We start from the raw sequence: 18,847 nt of genomic DNA on the forward strand, positions 1-18,847 counted from the left end.
TCTTAGGACTGCGTACATATAAGGCCATTCTATCGTGTCAAACGCCATGGAGGCGTTTAATGATACCACCACTGCATCCTCTCTTATTGTCTCAGTCCTGCCCATTACGTCATGCAAATGTCGAAGGTTAAGGGAGGTATTTCTGGATGGCATAAAGCCAGACCGATCAGGGTGCACCAGTTTCGTTATAACCTCAAGGAGCTGGGTGGCCAATAGTTTGGTCAAGATCTTAACCTCAGTGATGAGCAAAGATATCGGTCTGTATGAGGAGCATTTATTTTTGGACTTACCACTTTTGTGGATGACCACTATAGTGGCTAGTCTTTGATCAACTGAAAGCGTCCCCCGCTCCCGGCTTTCTACAAACATATTAGCTAAATGCTGTGCTATCTTATTGGGGCCGAGCTTATATAGTTCAATGGGTAAACCATTGGGGCCCATCACCTTTCCCGACTTTAGTTCACTGATAGCTCATTTCACCTCAGTGGGTGTGAGCTTGCCATCTAACCCAACAGAGTCTTCCTCGGAGAGGGTGAGAAGAGACATGCCCAACAATAGGGCGTCTGCATCCTCGCCTGTGGAGACGGTGTGGGATTTATGTATGTTCTGAAAGTAATCAGCAAATCCGTCAGCTATTTCTTGTGGCTCCATCAATTGTAACTCTTACTCAGTCCTTAACTCAGCCACCACTCTCTTGGAGTGTTCTTTTCTATTACATTTATTTATTTATTTATTTATTTTTAATATTTCTAAAGCGCTGCTTATACCAGTAGGCGTCTTGGCGCTGTAAGCCAGTTATTTGTGAATGACTCTGAGCATGAATGATTATTGGGTGAACAACCAGGTTTTCAAGAGCTTACGGAATTGAAGGAGGGTGGGGCTTTGCTTGATGTTGAGCGGCAGGGTATTCCATAGCTTGGGGGCGGCTACCAGAAAGCAGCGATCGCCCCAGGTAACAGTTTTGGTACGGGGGGTGACTAATTGGTTAAGAGTGGCTGACCTTAGGGCTCTGGAGGGTTTGTGCATTTGTAATTGGTCTCTTAAAAACTGGGGGCCTTGATTGTTAAGTGCCTTGAATACAATACATAGAGATTTGAATTGGATTCTTTTCTGCACAGTGAGCCAGTGAAAGTCCTTTATGCTGTTGGAAATGGATTCGAATTTGGTTTTGCCAGCGAGCAAGCGTGCTGCCGCGTTTTGAATGGTCTGCAGTTTGGTAATGACTCTAGATTGAGCATTTAGAAAGAGACCATTACAGTAGTCCAGGGAGGACAAAACAAGAGAGGTGACCAGTGTCTTGATGGCTGATTCAGGAAGAAAAGGGTGTATTTTCCTGATCATCTTAAGCTTTAGGTGTGCCGAAGACACCGTTTTATTGGCATGGTCCATAAAATTTAGGACATCATCATGCCGAGGTTCCTGACTTTGGTAGCAGGCGTAGGAGGCATACCGAAGGTCTCAGGCCACCAGCTTGAAGGCCATGCTGGCAAGAGTGTTCCAAAAATGAGTACCTCTGTTTTGTCAGAATTCAACTTTAAACAATTGGTTGACATCCAGTCTCCTATATCTAAGAGTCCTTTCTTGAATTGTTCGGCCACTTGATCTCCATCCCCTTTGATTGCCAACACTAGTTGGGTATCATCGGCGTAGGAGGTTAGGCTCATCCCATGTGCTTTGATGGTTTTAGCAAGGTCCGACACGTAGATATTAAACAGTGTCGGACTCAGGGATGAGCCTTGAGGGACGCCGCATGGGGCTGAGAGTTGGGCCGATTGAAAGGGTCCTAGGATGACAGCCTGCGTTCTTTTGGCAAGAAAGGACGCAATTAGGTTTTTGGCGGTGTGACAAATGCCAAAGCCCTCGACCCGGTCGACCAAGATGGTGTGGTCGACCGTGTCGAAGGCTGCGGACAGGTCTAGCAAAACTAGAATGGCTGTGACCCCCTGGTCCCTGATTACCCTGATATCGTCAGCAGCTTTGATCAGGGCTGTCTCTGTCCCATGGAATTTCCTTAATCCGAACTGGGTATTATCTAAGAGCTGATGTTTTTCTATAAAGTCGGAGATCTGGGAATTCATTGTTTTTTCGATCACTTTCGCCATGAAAGGGAGGCTTGCAATGGGACGATAGTTTTTTAACTCACTTTTATCAAGGGATGGTTTTTTTAACAGGGGTTTTAGTAATGTATTTTTAAGGGGGTCTGGATAGTTGCCTGATAGAAGAATGGAGTTGCAGACCTGGGTGACCACTGGAATGATATCCTCCATTACCGGCCGGAGTACTGAGAGTGGGCAGGGGTCCAGAGGTGATCCTGATTTGATGGAGGACAATGTGGCTTTTATGTGATCTGGAGTGACTGGTTTAAAACTGGGAAATATGTTAGCTGGGGGCGGGGTGGGGAGACTGCCTGTGCGCGAGGGTGGGTTGGCAGCAAAAGCCTGGTAAATATCATCTACTTTAGTGTAGAAAAAGGAGACAAGAGCATCACATAACGATTGCGATGAAGGGGGAGTAAGATCAGGGGCGTTACCTGATAGTACTTTGGTGATTTGAAACAGTTGTCTACTGGAATTTTTGGCGTTCTTGATTTGGTCGCTATAATATATAAATCACCCCAATAATTTCTCTGCTTTAGCACCCGCTTCATATACTCGACACAGCGTGGCCCTATGTTGCGCTTGTGACAAGGTCTCTGTTTTTCTTTAATTTTTATCTCCAGCTGATGTTTGACTTCTGGCACTTTGTCTGCTCTCCCCTCCAGGAGTAAGATTTCCTCTTCCAACCTGGATAGTTTAGCGGGCTTCTCTTTACCGACCCCAGCTATCTGGTAGATTGCATGGCCCCTGATCACTGTGTTTAAGGCCTCCCAGAGCGACTGCGCTGAGTCAACCGATCCCTTATTTCCCTGGAAGTACAGACCTATTTCTTTTATCACTGTTTTTTTGATTGACCAGTTCTTCAAGAACTAAGGATTTATTGGTGCTACTCTCCATGACTGTTGCACTCCCGTCTCTATTTGGGCCCATACGGGGAAGTGGCCAGATATAACCCTTGCAAAGTGGCGCACCTCCTTAATTTGTCCCACTTGGTCCGCTGGTACAATTATGTAATCTAGTCTGGAAAGGCACTTGTGAGCCCCAGAGTAATGTGTGAATTGAGTGTCCGTGGGGTGTCAGATTTGCCACACATCAGCCAAACCCACAGCATATATGACGTCTGGGATTTGTGTTTGGGAGGGAGGAACCTCCCTTGGGGGGTGGTGATCCAACCGCTCTGAGAATATTGAGTTAAAGTCTCCTCCCAGTAACAGTCTCCCTTTGGGAGTGTGAGCAATAGATCTCCCAAATCTTTAAAAGCCATCGCTTGGAGGCCCGGTGGCACGTATACAGATACTAATATTAGTGTTGTGCCCTCCAATGTCCCAGAGATCGCAATGTTTCTACCTTGTTTGTCGGTCCATTTGTGTTCAATTATCAATGGAAAGTTTTTTTCTCATTAGTATGCCTACCTCTCTGGATCCAGTAGTGAATAACTAATGTGCCACTGGTTTGGAACCCCACTTGGTCATTGCCCTGCATGTGTTTCCAATGAAGTGCGTCTCCTGTAGGAGGACTACACCTGGTGGGTGTCTCTTTATGTATTGGAGCACTATTCCTCGTTTGAGTTTATCCCCCAGGCCATTCACATTCCAAGACAGAAGTTTGATGCCACCTGTTACTGTCGGACTCATGATTATTATTAGCTTGTTTCATTGTGTGCGATAGACGGCCATACGTGCATTAAGATCTTTTTCGCATGTGTGACTAATGCCTGGACACAAGCTGTTGGATTCAATCCCAAGCTTGTTCTGGAGGATTTACATGATACTCTTTCCCTTTGTAAATTAGTGTCATCTAAACTATCGCTAAGAACTAACTGGAACCCCGAACCCCCCTCCCTGCTTTCCTGCAATTTGGGCAGAAAATTGCCCCTATCCTCAACTCTGCAGAGTGCCTGTCGCCCCATATGAACATTTAACAAAGAAAGTAGGGGGTGTGGGGTGCTGTCCTTATACCTTCACTCCCACCATAACCTTAGGTACGAAAGGAAAAGAAGAGTGAGATCCCATCATGCATACGCCATAACTATAAGTCTGGAAGTCACTTATTCTTGAGTTAGGAGGACGTTGTAGTTGATCATTCCTTCTGCGGCGATCCGTGATTGGAGCCTTCTCCCCAACCGCTTTGCAGGCAGCAAATCATTGTCCAGTACCAGTTAATTCTAGTCTTGTCCTTCGTGTTCTCATTTTGATTGTACCTCTGGCACTACTGACTTCTTCAGTGATTGATCTTTTCTCTGCCTGGCGCCCTTTCCACCGACCATTGACCATGCATCAAGCCACTCCTGTGCTGACTCCGGGGTGTCAAAAAACTAGGCCTTCCACTCCACTTCAACCCGCAGCCTCGCAGGGAACAACATGCAGTATTTAAGTCCTTTTTCTTTAAGCCATGTTTGTTGTCTAAATAGGAGTGTTTTGCGGGGCTGGCGCCAAACCGCAACCTTTTTCCACACTATCTGGAACTGTCGGATCTTACGACCCATATGGGATGGTGGCAACAAAACATATACAAGATGCACTAGGGGAGGAACTAACCTTTACACCACCAATCGGGCTCCTCAACATTTGGGAGGCGACTGACCTCACGGAGGTGGAACAACAACTGGCTATGTTGGGGTTCACCCTAGTAAAACGTGAAATAGCTCAAAAGTGGGGAGTGGCAGAGAGACCATCACACAGGGTATGGGCAATGTAACTAGATAAGTGCATGATCGCCGAGAAGGAGGTTTTTAAATCGAGGACAAACCCTAAGAAATGGGGCTCATGGAATGGGGATCTGTGTATTTCCCCAACTGTAGAAATGGAAATACGACAAAATAGGGCGCAATTTTTTGAACTCAGTGATTGAAAACTGTGTATTCCTTGATATTATGAAGATACTCTATGAATGGCTGTTCTGTTCATCTATTAATGTATGCGACTTTCAAATTTGAAATCAATAAAAATATATTTAAAAAAATATATAAAGGAGTGTTCTTGCACCTGCCCAGTGAAGTCGGGGAAGAAAGTGATGATACTGTTGTCGATCTTGATCAGCGTGGCTGTGCGAGCAGTTTTTATTACCACATCTCAGTCTCTGAAGTTGAAAAGTTGAGCCAATATTGGCCTAGGAAATGCTCCCGGTTTAGGTCTGCGACTGGGGATGCGATGTTCCCTTTCCACTAAAAAGAAAGTAGAGAGATTCTTCGGCTGTAGGCGTTGGGTGATCAGTTCTTCCACAAAGAGGCCAGGTGTCAGCTCCTCCGCTCGTTCCGGCACCCCAAGGATACAAAAATTGATTCTGCGTGACCTCCGTTCGTAGTTATCCAGCTTGTCTTCTATCATTTTACTTGCTGTTTGCTGGTCTTTGATTTGCTGCTGCATCAACTTGGAATCGTCTCAGAGGTCGTTTGTAAATTTCTCCATCATTTTAGCCTAGTCTCGTATTTTCTGGAGGCCAGCCCTTATTAGCGTTACTTCGGCTGTCATGTAGTCAATCCTACCCCCGAGTGACGCACGTACACCAGTAATGGCATCCATAATATCTTTCAGGGAGGGTTCGTCCACACCTCATCTGGGTGCATTTTTCATCTTGGCCTTATCTGATCTTTCAGTGTCTGAGGTCTTTGAGGAGGCATACATTTCCATTTTGTTTTGAGTGGTACACAGACAAAATATCGAGTTTTAAATTTCGATATACAATTATATCGAAGTTTAAATATCGATGGGACATAATATAGAAGGTAAGTAATATCGACAGTCTTAATATCGATATTAGTATGATATTAGTAATATCGAAGTTTTAAATATCGATGTCAATAATATCGAAATAAATAATTTCGATGTTACTAATATCAATTTTTAAATAAATTTTGTGTATATTATATTGTATTTATTATGTTTTATTATTTATTTTTAATGTAATTTAATTAAATATTGTCTTTTAGTACTGTAGCGGGTTGTGGGTTTATAGGGGAATAGGGTGGGAAGTAATTTAATTATGTTAAATTAATTATTAATTAGTAGGAATTATTAATTAATTAATTGAGAATTAATTTTTAATTAATTTTAATTAATTGATTAATTGATAAATATGTTCTGTAGCGGGTTATGGGTTTATAGGGGAATAGGGTGGGAAGTAATTTAATAATAATTAATTAATTAATATATGTTTGTAAATATTTTTAATTAATAATTAATTGGTAATTAATTAATATTAATTAGTTAATTAATTAATATAATTTTGTACATATTTTTAATTATTAATTAGTTGGTAATTAATTAATATTAATTAGTTAATTACATTAGTTAGAGTATTTTTTATATATATAGATTTTTGTTATTCTTAATTAATTAATTGGGAAAAAATAATATTAATTATTAAATTTAATTAATTACAGCTAATGTGCTAATATATTTACTTTATTGTTATTGTTAATTAATAATTAATTGGTAATTAAATAATAATAATTAATTTTGGGTAAAGGAGTTTTTTTAGGGTTCAGGGTCAGTTTTCAGTTTTTGGGTAAAGGGGTATTTTTAGGGTTCAGGGTCAGTTTTCAGTTCGTGGGTAAAGGGGTATTTTTAGGGTTCAGGGTCAGTTTTCAGTTCTTGGGTAAAGGGGTATTTTTAGGGTTCAGGGTCAGTTTTCAGTTTTTGGGTAAAGGGGTATTTTTAGGGTTCAGGGTCAGTTTTCAGTTTTTGGGTAAAGGGGTATTTTTAGGGTTCAGGGTCAGTTTTCAGTTCTTGGGTAAAGGGGTAATTTTAGGGTTCAGGGTCAGTTTTCAGTTTTTGGGTAAAGGGGTATTTTTAGGGTTCAGGGTCAGTTTTCAGTTTTTGGGTAAAGGGGTATTTTTAGGGTTCAGGGTCAGTTTTCAGTTTTTGGGTAAAGGGGTATTTTTAGGGTTCAGGGTCAGTTTTGGGTTTTTGGGGTACAGTCATACAGGGTAAAAATAAAATAAATTTAAATTAAATCAATTAAATGAAATTAAAAAATATAAAATTACATTAAATTAATAAGTTGTTAATTTCTTTTAAATGTATATGTATTAGTTTTAATTTTTTAATTATGTTTTAATATTTTTATTTAATATTTGTAACATTATATGTATTTTATAATTATTTTTACATTATTATTAATACATTTAAAAAAACGATATTTTTAATTTCGATATTTTTGTACTACGATATTAATTTTTCGATATTTTTGTACTTACCTTGTTAGGGATAGGATTCCTATATTTTTGACTTCGATATTTTTGTTCCGATATTTCTGTATTTCGATATTTTTGATTTCGATATTTTGTCAGACATTCGTTTTGAGTACTTCTCGCCCCCTGCACACCAACAATGGGGGGGATGGGCCGCCTGCAAGCCCTCACCGTGCCGCTGTTTCTCTACGCCCCGGGGCACTACACACCACCTTTCCCCAGAGCACAAATCTCTTGTGCCCCACGTGGCCTGTCGGGCTTCCCCCAGAAGGGTCTGTGATCTTAAGAAATTGATAATTTATTGTATTTTAAAGCAGTTATCCCTTTGCAACAAAGTGTAAACGTGAAAATGTGTAACTATAGAAGCAGGTACTTTCAAAGGAAACAAATCTTTAGAATTGAACAATTTGAACAAATCAAACAGGGAGCACTTAATATCAATTGCTTATGTGTAGGAATCTGGATATAAAATCAGTTTTGTACTGTCAAGTACAAAACATGGCAACAGTGTGCACTAAAATACATTTTATAGTGTTCGAAAGAACGTTAAAAACCTTTTAATAGATGCAGAATATTACAAAAATTGAGACAGAATAGGGCTCTGAAACTCAATGACAGCAGTGTTTAATCAAAGTGTTGTGCTGTAGGATTATATAAACCTGCTTAATCAAGAAAGTTAGGTATTTTGAAACAAGTATTAATTATTTAATCTGACTGTAGTAATTTTGAATGTAAATGCACATTTCTATAGACAATAAATACCTAGTTTACCCTCACTTATATGAAACAGTTAGTTTGATAGCTGCTTTTACAATAATGAGGAGAACCAACCCTTTCACTGCCGAGATGTTTGCTGGATCTTTTTTTGAAAAATGGCATTAGGTTGTTCAAGCGCATGTGCCTCTTTGGCCTTTTTATGCACCCATACAAGCTATGGTGCGGATTTAAAGTTTGTCAGACTGAACATTCCGTCCGCATGGCAAGGACAATATGTACGCTACACTGATGGACTACCGTCCACTAGATTTAGAGATTTTGGTCTATCGGTGATCTGTGTAACTTCATGGCGGTTCTTATCAAGGTAACATTTTGTTGGACGGCTGCCTTCGGCTTTTATGGCCATTCATCAAATGTTAACAACGTTTTTGTTTTTCAAATTATTAAAAAACAAATAACTTATGAGGACCACACCCAGGAAGGCGTTGCCCCGGGTGTGGGAGTTGGTATTTAGTCTTTCTATCCCTCAACAACAGGTTTAACTGGTGGTGACAGACAGAAAAAAAAGGATATCACAAAGTCCACCTCAAATACAGCGGGTATTGATATGCCCCTCCTTCTACTGCTCCTACTCCGTTGGGCCATTGGAGACAGTTTTCTGTAAATGGCGTCAACGGGAGCTCTGTGGACAGAAAGCTGGAAGTCCACCCAACTCTTAATGGGGCAGGTCCATGGTTTGGCAGCCAGGTGTACTCCATCAGGTTTGTGACAGAAAACCATTCAGTGCTCTGTATTGGTGTACACCCTGCATCAAATATCACATTGCAGCCTCAACATATAATAAAAAGTTTAGAAATATATATATTTTTTAAACAATTTTGCTCAATACTTTGTTGCATTTCTCAAATGGGCAAACATAAATCTCAGAAAATTAATACATGAAATGCTGGCCTAAATGTCTGCATTATGTAAAATATTAATAGGTCCCCTGGGGAATGTACTTTGCACTATTAATTATGTAATGTTGGTTTAGATCACGAAATTGTGGCAGAAACACTGTTTATGGTGCACTGTTCATTGGATGACAGATATCAAACTCAGTCTGCATTGAAAGTAAAAAAATGAATGGCTCAGATTTACAAGACTGTCACACAATGCAGCACAGCCCCCAAACTAGCTGCACTGTGATGCATGAGAGGGAGAGAGCAGGAAAGACCATATCTACTAACTTTGGCGATATCCTGCACTCTCCTTAGTGCGGGCGCACAATCAGGTTGCCGATCACCCTGGACACACCTTTGTACTACAGTGTAAAGGTGTCTGTGTGAGTCTAGTATAGGTTTTGTTCTGGCAGGGTACCCTTCCAGTACGAATTACTATACCTAGACAAACTTTTAAATGTTTCCCACTTGTAATGTCTGCTTTACAGAGCAGCACACATGCAAAGTGTGAATAGTTAGGAGCAATACAATTATTTCTCCTTGTTAATGCCTGTGTCATTATTTTTTGGTGCAAAACCTTGTCTACTGTTGTTAGTAGATAGAGTTTTGAATCAAAAGTCATGGATGAACTCACCTTTGTTCTGCTTTACCGCCCCCCTGGCTCACTACCCAGCTTCCTGCATCATTTTGGAAACATGATAGCCGAATTGGCAATTAATCATGCCAGGATCCTAATAATTGGGGATTTTAATTACTGGCCAAACGCCTTGCATGAAAATGCCCCCTCCAGGGAGTTCAACGCCCTCTTAACTGGTCTTAATTTCTCGCAGGTTATCCATGTTCCTACCCACGGTAAGGGTCACACTCTTGACCAGCTTTGGTTATTAAATCAGGACATTCTCAACCTACAGATTTTCCCATGTGTTTGGTCGGATCATTTTTTTATTTCCTTTGTTGTTCCCAAGGCCTTCACTACAAAAGCACGTTCTAACAACCCCCCTTTGATCCGCAACTGGGACCGAGTCGACCTCCCTTCACTCTGCCTTTCATTGGCCACAACGACTCCGTCTCTCACGGGGACGGCTGGCTCTCCCTTGTTGGTCCATGATCAGGCTGATAACATTAATACCTGGCTGGCGGACGCCCGAGACGCCGTTGCCCCACTTAAGAGACTTAGAATAAAGCACCCCCACGATGCTCAGCGTTGGTTCTCCAAAGAGTTAACCGATTTGAAACTTGCCCTTCGGCAAGCCGAGCGAAAGTGGAGGGCCGACTACTACCCCATCAAGAAGACGGCCTTTTTGACGGCATTGAAAGAATACAAATCTGCAATCCTTGCAGCCAAAACAGAGTACTTTTCGCAAAAGATTCTTAACTCCTCTAATAAATCGAGGGAGATTTTCCCCATAGTGGATGAACTTGCTAAACCTGATAGGGTTACGATGACTCCTTTGTTCTCTCAGCCTCTCTGCGACTCACTCAACAATTATTTTGTTGAGAAGATTGATTTATTCAAGGAAAGCATTCCTAACCCTATATCAGGAATAGATATAGGCTGTCCCCCAACAAATCCCTCCTCTCTCTTGACCCTTCCCTTAGTCACCAAAGAGACGTTCCCTTCACGTAGGGTTCGATCAGGCTCCCCCTCTGACTGCTGCCCTGCCCATATTGCCCGTGAGATTTTCTCGCGTCTTCCTGATGTCCCCCTCTCTCTGCTCAATAATTCCCTTGGCCAGGGCCTGGTCGCCAACTCCTTTAAATCGGCTGTTGTGGCACCTATACTTAAAAAACCAGGGGCAGATCCGGCCACTCTTAGCAACTTCCGACCAATATCCCTGCTCCCTTTTTTGGGCAAGCTATTGTAGGCCCACGTCGCCAGTTGCCTTGGCTCCTTCATTGAGAGTTCACATTTCTTGGACCAGCACCAGGCGGGCTTTAGACCCCAGCACTCAACCGAATCGGTCATGGTGGCAGTTCATGACGAACCCAGAAAGGGGGCCGACCAAAACATCTCCCAGGCCTTGGTGCTCCTTGATTTGTCGGCGGCGTTCGACACTGTTAATCACTCCATCCTTCTTCAGCGGGTCGAGAACGCTGGCATCAGGGGCACCGGGCTTGGAAGGCTTGCATCATTTTTACAAGATCGTAAGCAAGCGGTTCAGCTTGCTCTTTCATGTCTGAGGCGAAGGATCTTACCTGTGGGGTCCCTTAGGGTTCCTCCCTGTCTCCCCTGTTATTTAATTTATACATCCTTCCACTGATCTCTAGCCTTAGGGAAAAGCTGGTGGTCATCTTCAATTATGCGGATGACCTCCAGCTTATTTTTAATATTGACTCATCCCATGCCTCAATTGAGAACCTCCAGAATACTTTGAGGTATATCAGCAGCTGGATGAGCGCCAATCAGCTCAAGCTTAACCCAGACAAGACTTAGCTGGTACTTACAGGACCCCTGACCAACCCATGGCATCCGGGCTTTTGGCCACACTCGCTGGGCTGTGCTCCCTGCCCGGTGAGCTCGGTCAAGAGTCTGGGTGTAACCATCAGTAAGGATCTGTCTGAAACATAAAATTAAATCTGTGATATTGGTATGTTTCTTACACCTACGCCGTATCCGTAAGATTAGCGGATTCCTTTCCCATGATGCTTTGGTCCATGCCACACTGGGGCTAGTGGTTTCCCGCATTGATTATGCGAATTCACTGTATATTGGGATCCTTCTCTACCAGTCCCATCAACTCCAACTTGTCCAAAACCAAGCCGCAAGACTGGTTTTTCGGCAGCCCAGGACAAATTCTGCGAAATCACTGTTGAGAAACCTACACTGGCTCCCTGTAGTCCAGTGCAGCCTTTTTAAGGTCGGCTGCTTAACCTATCAAGCCCTTAGCGACCAAGGCCCATCGTTCATAGCCTCTCTCCTCCACCGTTACACTCCTCCCCGAGCACTCCTCTCAGCGGGTCTTAATTTGCTGTCCTCATGTTCTTACAAGCGTAAGAGGCTTGGGGGCCTAAGATTTGCGTCGCAAGCTCCAACCTCTGGAATTCCCTCCCGCTTGACCTCGGTCTCATTTCTTCTTATCAGTAATTTAGGAAAGCTCTTAAGACGTGGCTGTTTTCTCAAGCATTTGATTAAGATCTCCCTGTTTTGCAGTTAGCCCTTGCCTGTCCCGAAGCGCCAAGAAGCCGCTGGTGTCGTGCGCTCTACAAATGTCTTCATCATTCATTCATTCATTCATTCATTCATTGATTTAGGTGAATGGGTACATCCATCGACCCCCAAAGAAACTCCCCTTTGAAGCTTTGTCTTACTTTAGGTAACTTTCCAGCACAAAACAAGATATGCGCTGGAAAGTAGATTAAAAAACACATTTTGCTCAAGTTTGCGTCACGTTTTTGATGCAAACTCAGTGCAAAATATTTTTAAATCATATTTGCACATCATGGCAATTTCGAATGTTTGAAGACAAGCTATGTTGGTGTTTTGCAAGGTTTGGTAGACAGCAGGCATTTGTGGTTTCTGCACGCAATGTTTGTTGTACTCGAGAACTCAACAGTAAAAAAGGATCCACCAGACTATAAAATGTCACACAAGCATCCAAAAAAACAGCCCACACACTGACCTGCAGCACTTCCAAATTACTTTATAGGCCAGCCAGTCCTGTGTCTTTCTTATTGTCACAGATATCACCCCTCAGCTATATGAAAACATAGCACACCAATATATTTTTAACATCTACAAATCTTAAGGTTTCAATTGCTGGGTACTAGCCCTTTCTTGCCCTGATTGGCTGGCCACAAGATTGCACTGAGCATGATATTTGTCAGATTGATTTTTAGCATTTTTTCCAAAACATGCTAATACTCTCCAGGGTCCCTCACCCAGGGACATATCCCTGCAAAGGACTACCCACCGACTTTGTTCACTTCTGTCCCCTACACGGGAGACCCTTCTCCTACATCGCAGCCATGACCTGGAACGAGCTCCCTGTGAACATCAGATGCTCCCCGACACTGTACACGTTCAGGAAGAACCTCAAGACCTTCAACTGATCCGGAGCAGCTCACCCCCCTCCCCCCCGTAGCGCCTTGAGACCATCACAGGTGGGTTTTAAAGCATAACTACTCACCCAAAAGGGTTCTCGGGGTGCTGGAGGAGTGAGGGGGTGGGGGCTGCTGCTGGTCAGTTGAAGAGTCAGATCTTGAGGTCCTTTATGAACTGAGGCAGAGATGGTGATTGCCTGAGGTGGAGAGATAGGCTGTCCAGGTCTTTGCTGCGAGATAGGAGAAGGATCTTCCTCCGGCTGTGGTCTTGTGGATACGTAGGATGGTGGCCAGGGAAAGTTGGGCGGAGCGGGGGTCTCTGATGGGTGCATGGAATGCGAGGCAGTGGTTGAGGTATGCAGGTCCTGCGTCATGTAGGGCTTTGTAGGAGTGTGAGAGGAGCTTGCAGGGGATTCTTCTATTGACTGGGAGCCAGTGGAGATCTTTCAGGTGGCTTTTGATGTGACTGGGGCGGGGGATGTTGAGGATGAGTTTGGTGGAGGTGTTCTGGATATTTTGTAGGATCTTGATGAGTTTCTGGGTGATGCTGGCATAGAGTGCGTTGCCGGAGGTGATTCTTCTGCTGACAAGTGTGTGGGTGACAGTCTTTCTGGACTCAGGGGGGGGGCGTCCACTTGAAGATCTTTCAGAGCAAGCGTTGCGTGTGGAAGCAGGATGATGAGACGGCTTTAATCTGGCGGTTCATGGTGAACGAGGAGTCCAGGATGATGCTGAGTACGTGGTCTGTGGGTGTGGGGGGGTTCCAAGTGCTGCGGCCACCAAGAGTCATTGCAGGCGGAGGGACTCATGATGAGGACTCCGAGTTGAGCTTGAGGCAGCTTTTCTTCGTCCAGGTGGCACTCAGTGTGTATATTGTTTGTGGGCGCCCTCCAATCATCTCCTGCTCCACAGATACCCTTATTATCACTCTTCAGGGGAGCCCCGCGTCTCTCCGTTGATCGTCTCGCACACATATTTAATTTGTTTTATTGTGCTACTTCTAGCAAAGTATGGTGTCAGAGCACTTTGTTACACACACATTAAGCCATAAAACAGAGACAATAAATCCTACAAGTGTGCAAATCAATGTATAGGAAACATTATATAAGACAATGAGGGCTGCAAGGTGTAGGAGTCACGTGTCATCCATAATGGTAAGCAGTATATTTTAAGAGTGCTTGGTCTTAAGAAGCACAAACCTAGGATTTAAACATAACATAGTGGTTGGGCTTGACGTTATTAATAGGAATTTATTTCTGCCCGAACAAACCGTTTTTAATAACGAAAGAGTGGTGAAAAACATAAGGTTCTAAACCTATTCCTTGCAGTTTCTGTGCAGCTCTTTGATGCCAGTTCATAGCTCACTTTGCTATATTAGAAGAAAAGTAACTTACAAACCGTAAGTAACAATAGGATCTCGGTGACAAAGGCAGTAACACACTGTGCTATCCATTTAAAATACAGTTCTGTGATCTGCAAGTTAAGCGTGCTTTGCAGCAGGCACATTCAACTTCCAGCTTCTTTATATGGGGTGCCAGCATTGCTAGCCAAGACACAGATCTCCAGCAGGTACATTAATCACCAGAGTTATCTTGACATTTTTATTACTACCTGAACATTGCTGGGCACACAGGGAACTCTGCAGCAAGTCCTTTTAATCCAGTCAGATATTTAAAAATACTGAACCCCTGGAGGTCGGTGCCCGGTGATGTGGCACCGATCGCACTAACTGGCTGCTTGTGCTGTTTATCTGGATGCGGGTTAGAAACCGCAAATTAAAACTAGCTCAGATTGGAGAGATATTTGCCCCAATATGTGTACCTGCACCTAGGTCTTTGCAGGTAAAGAATAAAAGGGCTGCATTTGTCGCTTTAAATGGGGAACAGTCAAATCTTTGCTAAAATTAAAAATCGAGTTAAAGCACTTAAACGCACTTAACTCACGGTACTTACGTCCTGTGCATCTTATCTTGTTAAACGCAGATTAATAAACTCTGATTCTGTTTGTCTCTTCCAGGGTGAAGTTTTTAGTAATCGATCCTTCTAATGTTGTCAAGGCAGAAACCCAGTGGTCGGATAACATCAGATTAATAACAGGTTTGTACAGTTACATTAATTCCTCTTTTTTCAACCATATTGCACATTTCCAAACATACTAGTTTGAAATTGGATGGGAAGAGTGTAGAGTGCAATGTATCTCAATAAATGTTCCCAACCATAGGGTATGACCCTTCCAAATAGCAAGTTGCAAAACCTATTTAGCGAGTCGCAAACAAATTTCGACTCGCAAAATAGGCAATGTACATTCATGTGCAAATGGGTTCGCGAACCCGTTTGCGCAATTAAAAAACGGATCTGGCCCTTAGTATTTTATATTGAAGTAATAGCCCCTCTGTCACATGTATTTAATTTGTTTTATAGCACCTCTCATACCATTGTAGGATGTCAGAGCACTTTACATCACACACATATAGACATTGAATCATACATGTAAATCAGTGTGTATATAAAATGTTTAAAAAGTGCTTGGTCTGGAAAAGCACAAACTCAGGATTTAGAACATAACACAGTGGCTAGCACTGACTTTAACATTAAAAATGTATTTCTACCCAAATAAATCTTTTTAGCAGAATCAGGATAATGATTAACTGGGAAAAAACATAAGTTACTAACCATGCAGTTTTGAAGTAGCTCTTTGATGGCAGTTTATAGGTTCCTCTGCTACATTACGATTGTCACTTATGAAGTGCACAGTAACAAAAGAATCTCTGTGACAAATGGAGTAACCATGAACCTATGCACATAAAATACTTTTTTTTAAATGCATGTTACACGTTCTTTGCAGTAGGCACATTAACCCTCTGTGCTACATTAGTCAAAGCTGCCCCTGAACAAAACTCTCCTCACGCTCCAGCAGGAACATTAATCACTGGCATTTATTTATTCATTTATAATCTTGACACTTTTATTGTTGCTAGAAAGCTGCTAATTATACAAGAAACGTTTCTGTGCTTTTAAAACTGTTGCCTGCGGACCCCCTGGGAATGTGTCATGGACCCCTGGGGGTCCGGGGACCCCAGTTTGGGAAACACTATTAGTGCCTACACTGTGAAATTTGTGTAGCAGGTCATAATGGCCAGAATTTCAAATCACTACAGTCCGGTCACCGATAATGCCCATATGGTTGCCTATGTGTGCACTAATACATTAATATTTATCTGAACTTCCACTTTTTCAGTGGAATAGCTGCTCCATGCTTTTTCAATAGTAGCAAATTGAAATCTGGGGACGTTTCCCAGTCAACTTACATCATCACTTTCAAACACTGAAGGTGGCTATTATGGGGTCAAAAAGTGGTACACTTCAAAGATCTAACAGAGATCTATGTCTGTTCACTGAAGGCTAGGAGTAGCTGGAGCCTACTGGACCCTACCTTGGTACCTGCTCCTTTGACTACCAATGATGACATCACATGGATGGTTTTGTGCCCACCTGAAGCCCCCCAAGACCCTACTATATACTGATGTCAGGCACGTAAAAGGAACGCATTCTTAGGGCCACATTTAGAGTTTGGAGGGAACTGAAAAGACTGCAACTTTTAGAGAAAAGTCTACATAAGAAGTACAATCGATCAGCTGAATTTCTTCTTTCATAGGGGTAGCATTGAGGAGGACATTCTGCCACTGGGTTGTAGTCTGTATTTAGAGTTTCATCTAGAAATTGGAGTCTTTTCATTTCTCATCACACTTTAAAGGAGGTTTTTATGTTATGTTATGCTATGTTAAAATTATTTGTAGAGCACTCGATTACAGGTCGGTTTCTTGGCTCTAAATATGGGAGTAGCCAGGAGCCTGGCAGGTTATTCATGTATATATATATGAGTAGCCTGGAGCCTGATAGGTTATTCATGTGCCTAGATAAACAGCCAGGTCTTAAGAAGTCTCCTGACGATCTGGAAGTCTGTACAGGAACAAATGTCAGGGGGAAGGACGTTCCAAAAGTGGGGGGCTAAAATCGAAAATCTACAGCCACCAAGTCTCTTCAGTTTGAAGGTCGGAGAGACCAGGAGTTTCAGGTGGATTGAGAGCAGATTACAAGCAGGTCTGTATCTCTGAATAAGATTGGGAACAAATTTCAGACAGGCCATAAAGAGTTTTGAAGACTAAACACCCGATTTTGAAAGCGCAACGTTGTGTTACCGGGAGCCAATGTAACTTCCTCATTAGAGGTGAAGTGTGTTGTCATCTTGGCTGCTGGAAAATCATTCTGGCTGTCTGATTCAGCACCATCTGAAGTCTTTTGATGAAATATGCCGGGAGGCCAAATTTAAGTGAGTTGGCATAATCAAGGTGGGAGATGACCAAAGATAGGACAGCCTGAACCAATGATTCCCTAGTGAGGAGTCAGTTGATTTTCCTTATCTTCCAAAGCTGAAAGAAGCAGCTTGAAACTACCATCCCAATCTGGGACTTCATGGAAAGGTCACAGTTGATTGTGAACCTAAGACTCTTGGTGAAAGAAGATGGTATTGGGGGTGATCCCAGCTCGACTGGCCAGAATTTAGGGTTCCAAGCGTTTCAAGCACCCCATATCAAAATCAGTTTAGTTTTATCCGGATTAAGCTTTAGGTGGTTACTATTCATCCAGTTACGTATGTGTAGCTGTCCATGATTTGTATGTGAAAAGGTTGGGGCCAGCTTGGTATTAATGCTAGAAGTACATGTGCATTCTGTGAGTACCGCTTAATGCAAGTACCTTGGAAAGAGACTGTAACCATTTCGCAAAGTCAACAAACTATGTGGCTGTCATGATAGTGCAAAGTGCATTTTGAAGATAATATTGAAAACTTCAATTAAAGTTATCAGTGTGAGAGGAGCACTGAGACTCATTATATTTCTCTGCTTTGCAAATTACATTCCAGGACTACATATTGATAGACTGTTTTCACCAGTGCTCTTCTGTCTATAGAGCTGTTAGCACTTCCTGCGGAGCCATGTGGAGTCACCAACAAGGTCTTGGTCAAGCATGTGCAAATGTGGCAGCCTTAGAGATAGACTTAAACGGGTACCAAGATTGCGTTTGAAGTTGTGGTGCAGAGGTTTGAGAGAGATCCTCAGAAGTTTGCTCACTCCGTTTGTCTGCAGCCTGTTCTTTGTGTTTGTCTTCCGCCAGATTGTCCAACGCCCTTTCATGATCCTACGACTACGACACCCAGTCCTATGAGCACAAAGGCTGAAACCCTTCCACATGTCTGCCGATACATGCATTAACATGGCTTGTATGGACCACACTACCTTTCCTCTTTCCCCTGTGGGGTTGAGTCAGACCAAAGAATGTTTAATCCTTGTCTGTCTGCAATTCCATTAGGGCATTAGGAATCCTCAACGCCTCAGCAAAGCCATGAACTACAAGCCAGTGAGGTGAAGTGAGACCAAACGGCAACCACAAAAAAGAAGAGAGTCCAATGCCAATCTTAAACAAGAGAAGAATCCCATTGACCATATTTTGTGACATCACCAGCTGATAACACCTGCTTGTGTTTCATAGCCTTAGGTAGTTGTTTGCTAACACCACCAAATTTGGTGATATAAAATCAGTCTCTCCCTCACTGGGGCAATGACGAGCACTGGCTTCACAGCATCTCTGTTTGCTTACGTAGATAAACTATTTCAATGAGTTTGTTCGGGAGACCCGGCTTCTTTAAAAAAAAATCAGCTTTGTACTGGCAATTACGGCAGATGCATAAAAACCGACCATTAGTCAAGTTGCCCTTGAGGCCGCTCGGATGATCACCGTGAAAATGCAAAGGAGAGGGCCTCTCCGTGGGCTTTCGGTCAAGGCTGATGTAGACCCTACACATTG

General features: G+C 42.8%; 1 protein-coding gene across 1 annotated transcript in view; it reads left to right on the forward strand.

Annotated features, from left to right (window-relative positions):
- The window catches only part of LOC147729872 (uroplakin-3b-like), a 53,416-nt gene that overhangs the window by 13,004 nt on the left and 21,565 nt on the right, over positions 1-18,847 (forward strand). Inside the window, exon 3 of the mRNA XM_086958515.1 lies at positions 15,003-15,082. Within this exon, the coding sequence (XP_086814641.1) occupies positions 15,003-15,082 (80 nt within the window). The remainder of the gene's footprint in view (positions 1-15,002; positions 15,083-18,847) is intronic.

The sequence above is a fragment of the Lissotriton vulgaris genome, chromosome 2_1 (genome assembly GCF_964263255.1).
Source record: "Lissotriton vulgaris chromosome 2_1, aLisVul1.2, whole genome shotgun sequence".
Lineage (NCBI taxonomy): Eukaryota > Metazoa > Chordata > Amphibia > Caudata > Salamandridae > Lissotriton > Lissotriton vulgaris.